General features: G+C 39.8%; 1 protein-coding gene across 3 annotated transcripts in view; it reads left to right on the top strand.

Moving 5' to 3' along the window:
* Positions 1–10,801, top strand: part of fam189a1 (family with sequence similarity 189 member A1) — a 73,687-nt gene that overhangs the window by 28,786 nt on the left and 34,100 nt on the right. For all 3 annotated transcript variants that reach the window (XM_020606700.1, XM_020606707.1, XM_020606715.1), the window contains exon 2: positions 5,443–5,499. In XM_020606700.1, coding sequence (XP_020462356.1) covers positions 5,443–5,499 — 57 coding nt within the window. The remainder of the gene's footprint in view (positions 1–5,442; positions 5,500–10,801) is intronic.

Below are 10,801 nucleotides of genomic sequence, written 5' to 3'. Positions count from 1 at the left end.
TGGTGTCAGTTTGTTTCAGTGTCCACTGGAAAGTTGGAGCTACCCATTTTAAGTTGTCACATTTCTACTGCTTTACTTTTTTCTTCATTTTCTATCTATATTTCCTAAACAGTGAATATTAACAAAAGGAAAATGGTAGCAATCATTGTGCTTCAAAGACTTTTGAGAAGACAAATACATTCTTTTAAGTGAATTGTCAGCAAATATATGCATTTAAAAACATTTACAAGTGGAATCCAGCTTGGCAAAAATAGACCCAGGTTGTTGAGACGGTGCAGTAATAGATGAGACAGTCGACATGCACATCGACTAGAATGCCTGCAGATTGTCTCTGGCAGTCATGACAAAGCTGGACAGCAACATAATTGGAGATTACAGGCTTAATTTTGGTGTCATTTAAGCATGTCTGCAGACCTGACTGCAACTGTGACAAATAACCACTGCGCCACCTTTGATAAGAGTACTGTATTGTTTTGTTTTTTTGTTGTTGTTGTTGTTTTTAGGATTTAGTAGTAAAAATTATATGATGAGGGTGGCATGGTGGGAAAGTGGTTAGTGCTTTCACCTCACAGCAAGAAGGTTCTGGGTCTGAGCCCCAGCTGACCCAGTGCCCTTCTGTGCAGAGTTTGCATGTTCTCCCTGTGCCTGCGTGGGTTCTCTCTGGATACTCCAGCTTCCTGCCACATTCCAAGAACATGCAGGTTAGGCTGATTGGTAACTCTAGATTGTTTGTGTGTGTGTTGTTGTCTGTCTCTGTCAGCCCTGTGACTGGCAACCTGTCCAGGGTGTACCCTGCCTCTCGCCCAGTGTTAGCTGGGATTGGCTCCAGTGCCCCCGCAACCCTGTTTAAGAATACACAATATGGATAATGGATGGATAGAGAATCTTATCAAGTTAGTAACAAAGGTTTAATAGTCATAGTGTTACACTGACACTAAACTAAAACAGTGTGCCAACAGCAATATGTTTTTGTGTGTGTGTTTAATTGGCTATAATTTTTGGATGATGGAGTTCCTTGGCATGGCAATACAGTACTGTATGTGTTAGGTGGATAAATTTGTTGTTGATGAAAATATCAGCAGTGTTATTCTTCAATCATGGTTTCTGTTTTTCTGGCTTTCTAAGCCTGTGTGTATGTTTATGTTTGTGTGTGTGTGTGTGTGTGTGTGTGTGTGTGTGTGTTCAAATGAAATATTCGCATCCCGTTTACTGAGTCCTGTGGGTATCAAGTAGAGTGAAGAAGTGAAAGATTGACTAGCGAGTGGAACAAGATGGAGAGGAAAACAGAAATGAGGAAGGCTGCATAGAGAGCAGTGGAAGTAAGTGTAGAAATAGAAATATGCTGTGACTGTGTGGCAGAGCAGGAGCAAGAAGTACAGAGATGTGATATATGGGGGAAGGTGAAAGACGGCAAAAAGAGAGAAGGTGGCTCATCAAAATGAAGGGAATGAAGGAGGGAGAGCAAGACAGGGAAGAGCAGGCTGGTGTTTAATGGAGGGTGAAGAAAGGTGAAAGACAGAGAGCGGCCATGGCAGAACAGACTGCTGGAGGCTATGGGTACCCTTTGTTCACACTCATTTTTATAATATGGGAATTCACACCTACTGTAGCAGTTACTAAAAAATGCAACCAATGAGTTTTTTTTTTTTTTTCAGTTATAAATTTTGCTGAATTAGGCATCTCATTTAAGAAACATCTGCTGTTTAGAGTTACATCCTTACAAAACATAAACATGTACATGTTGGTATGTGGATTTAATTCCAGACAGACTGATAACAGACGGTAGTAATAAATATTAAAGGGAAGCACGGAGCTCACAGCAAGGTGGGTCTGGCTAGCTTGAATTGTTTCATTTCAGCCACAGCATCTAGCTTCAGGGTAATTGGTTTCAGGTAGATGGAGCACAAAACTAAATGCAAATTAGTGCTAATGGAGAAAGCTGGAGCACCAATAAGTCCAGAGAGACAGTCTGATGAAGTCACCCTGGTAGTAAGAGAAGATCCTCTAAAGTGAAGGACAAAATACGTTGTGTGTAATGGTCCAGCAGAACAACACATTAAAAAGCATCATCTTAGCTGACACTCCTGTCAGCATGATCATGCTGTCTATGGCTTCCAAAATCATTACATATCACTGGTGAAAAATACATCCATTTTCAGGTTTTAGCCCAATAAGAGAGAGGTGGGAGTAAGTCACACACGTGCGTGTCTTAACCTTCAAGTCTCAAGCAAGTCCCAAGTTACTGTGAGAATCAAGCAAATAAAGTACAAAATTCTGATATCTACCCCAGTTTCCACATTTAAATCTCTGAAAAGACGGTGGCCACAAAAAGTTTAAATTTCACAAACCACCTTTGATTATTAACTGTGCATTTGTAGGCTCCTGAATAATCCTTGGCTAATGAATTAAAAAGGCACTCATGGCTTTCCTGGTTATCAGAAACCTTTCTCATTATAATGCATAATCAATTAGAGGACAAGTCGAACAGCATGAACTTAACATTAGCTTTCTAGCTAATGTCTGAGCAGCCAATAATATAGCTAATGTTTGCTGAAAAGACACATTCACATACAGCAGTGAGCTTTCTTTGTGAGTTTTGCATTGACAGATGAAGTTGGGTGTCGAGGTGGCTGTGTTGCTGATTTTTACACTGCAGACTTCGCATACTACTGTCCTCATTTTACTACCGTTATAGGCCCTCCACCATAGCTGCAACCTGTGTTGCCTTCTGTTAGTCTGCAGCGTTCTCCTAGGTTGCCAGGTTTGCGCGTATTGCACTAGAAATCACCCAGTTGTGTTTCAAAAACAAAATGGAGCTTCTCTATCTAATAAATGCAAATATTTAATTAAAAAAGTGAATTAATTTTGAGCCATCTGTCTGAAGTCTAAGTCAAATCTCAGATCATCAATACAAAGTCAAGTCGAGACTTTTACCAGTCTCAGGTCTTCAGATATGTGACCGTAAGTGACTCGAGTCAAATCGTCACTCAAGTTCTGTGCCTCTGGAATAAGCTCAGCTCACTGTAATTGTATGTGGTTAAGAAAATGAATAAATGCTTGAAAATATTTGTTTAAAGCGCAAAGAAATCAGAGCAGAGCACATGACAACATACAGCTGCTGGTACAATAGTATCAGTCGTTGCCATCTTTTTGCACGTTACAGTATTTCACATTATAGTGACTGCGTATTTCAAGAGCAGAAGCTTTAATGTTCCTATTTCGATCTGTGGGGTCCACAAAAGTCTAACCAAATGAAAGAAATCTGTAACTACCTCTTCAGTAAGGAGGTGATGCCTGAAATCTTCTTGGCCAAACTGCGGTGTCGTCTGTGTTGTAAATCACAGTAAACAAATGAACAAAACCAAAATGTCTGTGAAGTTGACACTGCAATCAGTCTGTCTACTTTCACCAGACTCTGCAGCACATTTCAATTTCTGGCAGGAGCCAAAGGAAACGAGTGAGTGCACAGTTTCCTGGATGAGGGATCAGGTTGTGTTAGGAGTGAATCATAGTTATTAGAAGTTGGGAACACAGAATATCTTTTAAAATCCTAGTCATCTGTGAAAAATTGCACTCATGCACATTACAGTTGTACAAAAGCTTGCTGTGTTAATTATGCGCCATTAACCACCTCAAAATATAGGATTACATTGATAATTTCCACCAGGCTAAATGGGAAAGAATCTGTGGAAGAGTGAGCCAGTGAATACATGATGAACAGGTGGGGGAAGAGATCCATATTCACACTGGAACATGGATGACAAGTCTGATGGCAGATGAGAACAGAATTGCCAAACAAAAGCGACAATTCCTACCTGATCTGTGTATTGGCTCAAAGCCATAATGTAGAAGCGGATCTTTTCAAACAGTGTATTTAGTAGAGAAACCAAAGATTCGACTCCCATAATGAAACTCAAAACAACCACTGAGCTGTGCAGCATTGTTCAGGCATTGTATTCAATCATGAATCAGGATCATTTTATTTTAAATTGCAGCTTTTTGCCACTTCTCCTACAACTACATCACTGTGCAGGAAAACTGCTAAAATAGTAAGTACACTTGGAGGACACCCTGAGCAGCACCTTCACCAACAGACTGTTCTACCCGCAGTGTGTGAAAAATGGCTGCAGCAGGTCCTTTGTCTCTGCCAGCATTAGACACACACCTTACAGTACATCACTGCTCCCAGCAAACTCAAATAACCCAATAAGTACAGACTGATTTATTTTGACTGCACAGCTAAACGACACTGGTTATTTTAAGGTGGTTGAAGCCTCCCTGTCACCACAGTCTGAACTTTAGTCGGCACAAGTGTCACACACACACTTGGTGATGATGATGGTAATTAATCTTTAGTATTTTTACTATTGTTTCACTGTGTACTTTACAGTATCCTAGCTTTTATGTATTATATTTTATTGTACTGTAATTTCTGCCCTGCTTTTGTAACACCTGACTTTCGACCTGTGGGGGATCAATAAAGTATTAAGGTACCGGTATGTCAAAGTTAAACCAGGATGTTCTTTCATAAACTGTGACGGATGTTTATACCCATGAGTTTTTGTAATAGCTTTTGCCACTGACCTTTGTGCTCTCTTTTATATAGGTTTGACTCACCTATCTCGCGTGTTAAAGGACTTATAAGCATATTGTTTTAGAATGTGCAGCTGATTTAGGTGCTTCTCACATCAAGGACAACAAACTTTAAAGAGAGAAAAATACTTTTCTGAGTCAAAGTGGACAAAGATGTAAGGCAAATACATACAAAGTCAATCTAGCAATATATAAAGTACATTAAGATGGATCTTGGGGTGAGAGTTACTATAATATAAATATATATAATACTATAAATGCTTCTTGTCCCATCAAACTTTTTTTTCCTTTAGCAATGCTGCATTTTCCCACAATACTTTTGGCATTATTACCAACATGAGTGATGGCCAAAACTACGAAAATATAGAAAAATAAGACACACGTTGTAGGAAATGACCTTTAATATAATCACAGGGTTAGAATATATTCTAATGTAATGTATGGTCATCTGTGTTTTCATTGACTTGTCAGCATATTCACCCCTAAAGCATTTGTTTTGGGTTTTCTCTGCCAGGTGCTGCTCTCTGGACTGATCGGAGTGGTGTCATGGAAGAGGCCGCTTACTATAATATAAATATATATAAAAATATAAATGCTTCTTGTCCCATCAAACTTTTTTTTCCTTTAGCAATGCTGCATTTTCCCACAATACTTTTGGCATTATTACCAACATGAGTGATGGCCAAAACTACGAAAATATAGAAAAATAAGACACACGTTGTAGGAAATGACCTTTAATATAATCACAGGGTTAGAATATATTCTAATGTAATGTATGGTCATCTGTGTTTTCATTGACTTGTCAGCATATTCACCCCTAAAGCATTTGTTTTGGGTTTTCTCTGCCAGGTGCTGCTCTCTGGACTGATCGGAGTGGTGTCATGGAAGAGGCCGCTCTCTCTTGTGGTGAGTGTCTTCTGAATGCTCACACTCAGACGCTAATCCGACTCTCCTGATCAAAGCAATACTACCTGAGAGAGTGACTCATGCAGGTTCTTACATGCAGAAACAGATGTTTTGTTTCGTTCCTGTTGGGATCACCACGTGTGGATCAGTATACATGCTACACAAGCATACAACATTATGAACTCCTGATATGTCATGCTCTAGCTACAGCACATGATCTCTAAACCTGTAAAGAGCTCTCAAGCTGTCACTTCAACATTTTAACACAAAGTCAGAGTGCGCTGAAACTCCAAACCTTGTCACTGATCGCGCTTATGGTTTGGCAGCTGGAGAAGCCGTAACCACCTGTGAATGCAGTTTCAGCTTTGGGGCATGTTCCGGTTATGTTAAAATCTCTGGATCACAGCTCCAGTGTTATATGTGTTCACAGCTTCTAACCTGGAAACTACAGGACCAAAGTCAGTCGGAAGTCTTTGCGGTTTTCACTTTTCTTGCCTCTGCCTGCGCAGATAACTCATTGACCTGGTTCAGTTTGATAATATGTATAATTCAGAATAGGATAACTTTGGCTCACTATTAGCATTTGACTGTCATAATAGGATGTCACACCTTTTTTTTTTGCATTTGCAGTGGATGCAAACAGGAGCAAAACTGATTATGAATGTCAGAATGACCTCAGTCACATACATGATTTTTAGCAAGAATTGCCAACTGGAGACAAGGATATAAACTACATCTGCCATATTATTGGCGCTACCTGACAAGCAAGAGTCTGTATAAATTCAGCCAGCCACATATCTGGGTCCATCTTTGATAACCCAATCACATGCCAGAGTCCATCTTTCCTGTGCTAATCAAATGGCTAAGTCCATCTTTCCGTTCTTTTTATTTTTCCTTATTGATTCTACACAAATAAATAATTTAACATTTTGAAAGGGTTTGTTTTTTCTACATAAGGTGTTCAGCAACACTTACTGCATGAAATTCACCAAAATCTGTCATTCTGTAATGTCGGCTGGGTTGAAGTAGGAGCTGGATAGCAGTTTGCCTTTTCTGCTCTCTTGTGAGCTACTATTTTATTGCACACACATCTGGGGAACACACAGCAGCAACCAAGCACTGGACACACACACACAAAAACCCACCAACCCCTGACTATATACAACCAGCCCAGAGGGGCATTATGGGGGACCCTGCCATGTCTCTATACCCCCAAAACTATAACATTTAAATGTATAATTATGTTAAAAGGGATGATGCTGGCAGAAATCGAACCTAAAAAAAAATTCTGCTGCTGCTGTAAAGAGAGCATAGTATCACATTGATTATTCCGGCAATAAAGCTGCATGGAAAGCGACTATAAACAAAATCAATAATAAACCAACAACAAGCACAACCAGCAATTTTTTTTTTAACAGTCTCTTGAAAACATGTCCCAGACAACGTGATCTCACCTTATTTCTGCACTGCAGACATCTAAGATCTACTCTTAACTCACTTAAGACATTTCTTTAAAGTTTAAGTCATAAAATAAACAGCTTTTATACTAACATTGGTAATTAGGAGAAAAAGTGAAGGATTTTTAATTTCATGAAAACGTAATAACTAAGTGTTGCTTTGCATTTGAATTGTAAAATATTTCTCTTCTTCCAAAGTGTTATAGGGAATCATTTGTCTGAGCCTAGAGACCTTACCTTAAGTCCTTTTTCCCCTCCTTTGTGTTTCCAAAAGACACAGTTGGTCTTGTAGCATTATGGTTTTTTTGTGACTGACGATGAGCTCTCTCTGTCTGTTGTGTTCTTTTAAAATAGAGATCAGGAGTGGGGGTACAGCACAAAATGCAAACCCCCAATTTTATTTCGCACTCCCCTAATGCCACAAATGATCTCATCTCATTTCTGCAGCTGTACCACATTATGGGTACGGCTGCATAGCACTTGCCTCACTCCCTTTAGTTTTATCACCTTGTATCTCTCCCACACATATTGTATAGTATCTGTGGCTCTCTCTTCACATTCCTCTTCCCCCTTCCTTCCTTTGCTTTTGTGTAATATTAGACCAGAGAAAGAGATGTGACTCATTTTGGCTCTTAGGGATCAAAGGAAAAAGCCCATCCTTCTCACACATTGTAAACCATGAAGGAGTTAAATCCTCTTATATCTTTCCTTAAAAAGCATGACTGATTTACTGGAATAGTCAGTGCCTGCTAGGAGGCAGAGATGTCAGTCTATAGTCACCTGTTCCTGTCCTCAGAGAGGCCTAAAAGGTTGTATCTGATGTGGTGTTTGTGGCTGCTACTGTAGCATCTAATGTTTAGTCCTGACAGGCTAGTTTTTCCATTTCTGGCCTTCACCCAGTGCTGACTGGCAGGTGACTAATACACCGGCTGGACGTTTTGAGGCCTGGCACTGCTGCAGCAGCCCATCTGCCAAATGTGGGTGGCCATGTTCTGAATCGTGATTTGTAATAACTGGAGTTTCTCCAAACCACTTGCGTTAAAGACTTTTTCTTCACTGACTTATCCGAGATTGTTCTGTTATAGAAAACACAAGGTCCAGGGGCTAATCATATGATTTGCGCAGGCTGGGATTTTACTCAGCAAAGCAATTTAGTGCTGAAAGGAACAGTTGATCAGTTTGCAGAGAACTAATCTGCAACTATTTAATGACTTATTAATTATTTAAATCATCTGTCATGCAACATTGCCAAATATCTGACGTGTGCAAAAGGACTGTTCTTGACAGTTTTATGTTATTTTAAACATTTGGTTGGACAAACAAGAAAACCAAACATGTCATTTAAAGGAATAGTTTGACATTTTGAAATATACATGTATGTTTGCTTTTTTGTTGATAGCTGCAGAGATAACAACATTGATACCACTTTCATGTCTGTCTGCAAAAAAAGCTGAAACCATTTCCACCAGCTGGTTAGCTTAGCTTAGCACGAAGACTGGAACAAGGAAAACAGCTGCCCAGGGTTTATTCAAAAGAAACAAAATCCAAAAACTGACAAACTGATAATGAAAAAAGCCATTTATTGCAGTCTTAAAAACAGTTAGAATAAATCATCAAAACAAATTGTGCCTTTTAATTGAAACGATCCTTTGATATTTTGAGGCTGTAAAATGTTTTGTTTTTGTCTGCCTGTATTTTGAGGTCTCTGTGTTCATATTGATGTATTAGAGACACAGATACGAGTTATAAATAGAAAAAACATGACAGGGTAGAGAGGGGAATGCCTTTACAACATCCTTGGCTCTGGCACATTGCAGTCACGTCGGCGCATGGTGCTGAGTGCAGTGTTTGGATGGTTGGAGACAGGATGTATGCATGCTAGACTGTAAAAACAGGGGCACTATTATGAAGAGAGAAGATGTGTTGAATATTCAATTCTGTCTACCCCAAACTTTCCTTGCGAACTCCACATCAAGAATTTATTGATAAATTGCTCAGTGGAATAAGAAAACACACACCATGTCCATGTTTGAAGTAGATCCTCCTCTTCCCTCGTATCTGGAAGAGCGAATAAACATTGTAAGTTTCTATCCAGTCAAGTCTGCTGCAGAAATGCCACAGCGGATGCATTGTGGTTTACTAGTGACTGAGTCAGAAGAAAGACAAGGCTACCTGCAGACCTCTGCTGTTTGCAACTGTGATGGATTATTTGTAAAGAGAGAGAAAGAACTTAACTTATTCTAATATTTTTCAATTGCATTTATGGTCATCCACCACTTTGGTCCAGACTGGTCCTCAGCAACTACCAGATGATTTGCCATGAAATTTGGTAAAGACATTCATGGTATCCTGAGGATGAAGCCTACTGACTTTGAGGATCCCTTGACTTGTTCTCTGTCATAGTGAGCATGTACTGTAAGCATGCAGCATTTTGCTCGGAGCACGACTCTGACAGCCTCACAGAGCTGTGTATAGCCAGAGAGGCTGTAGAGTGTCAGTCTTGTTATGGATATACAGTATATTAGATTTAAAGGATGTGTCAAAAAGCTAATGAATTCATGTTGTTCTTGCCTTCTACTATATAATGCATTAATCAACTGAGCTACAAAGGTTTATCTCACAGTAAGCAAGTGCTCGACCTATACTGAATGCCCTGAGCGTATCAAAGCTGTATCTCCGCTGGGATTTTTTTTTTTTTTAGCGCCAGCCTCTTTGTTTTATATGTAAATGAGATGCTCTTGTACATACCCAAGTGTGCTTCAAGCTAAGCATTTGTCAGCTCTCATAACACCATGGACTTCCTGAGAATACTTCAATTATTGAAAACAATAGCCATGACCAGCACTTGAACTGGGAACTGCTTTTGAGGCATCCCACGGTCAGAGAAGGAAACATTTATTCTCCATCATGATAGTCACCTCAGTGGTGATATGGTGTGACTTTCTGATGCACGCGTTAACCTTTAGAGTGACAGGCTGGAGAAGGAGCATGATTCTGGCCTGGTCCAAGGGATATGCTCATCTCTCTGCTGCCTGCTCATACAGGCCTGGGACACTAAAACAATCATTTGTTTGATCTGTAAAGATTAGAGCCTGCCATCAAGACAGCTTGGGCCCAGGTGGTATGCCCTTTTTTGAAAGCCTGTGCTGCACAGCTAGCCCCCTGTCTTCACACAGATCACTGGAGCTGTATGACGTTCCCAAGAAACCCTCTGTCAGTGGGTTGAACAACTAGAGATCTATCACCCTTACATCTGTGGTCATGAAGACCTTTGAGATAATGCTGCAGATTTCATATTTTCAACTTTACAGTGTGTAATTTTTCTTGGATGTATTTTTTTAATGCATCTGTGCTGGCGATTTGTAGTTTTGGGTTGTCTGTCCAAATGTCTAAACATCCATCTAGCCCTTTCTTGTGAATGCAATACCTTGAGAGAATTTCTTCAAATTAAAAAAAAAAAAAAAAAAACTTTTGTTTTCAAGGATGAACTGATCAGATGTTGGTGGTCAGAGGTCAAGGCCACAGTGACCTCACGCCTGTTTTATTCTTTGTCTATATGTTATCTCAACTATTGTCAGCACAAATTCAAATAATTAAACCGGGGGGGGGGCACTGGCACATATTATAGACACTTGATAGCAAGGTTTATGTTTGCTTTGGGAGTGTCCTCATAAAATAGAAATGAACACAGGGAGCTAGTGGATATAACTGATTGGCAGTGGAGAAAATATTAGGCATGCCTGAGCAGTGCCAGGGTGTGATGTCCCTGTTGGTTGAACTTCCAGTACAGCTTAATTTGACAAATGTTTGCGCCTGTTTATCTTGCATCATAATCAGAAAGAGTG

Source organism: Monopterus albus, unplaced genomic scaffold (genome assembly GCF_001952655.1).
Source record: "Monopterus albus unplaced genomic scaffold, M_albus_1.0 scaffold4.1, whole genome shotgun sequence".
Taxonomy (NCBI): domain Eukaryota; kingdom Metazoa; phylum Chordata; class Actinopteri; order Synbranchiformes; family Synbranchidae; genus Monopterus; species Monopterus albus.
The sequence above is the reverse complement of the archived record's forward strand: the minus strand, read 5'-3'. Positions and strand labels throughout refer to the sequence as shown.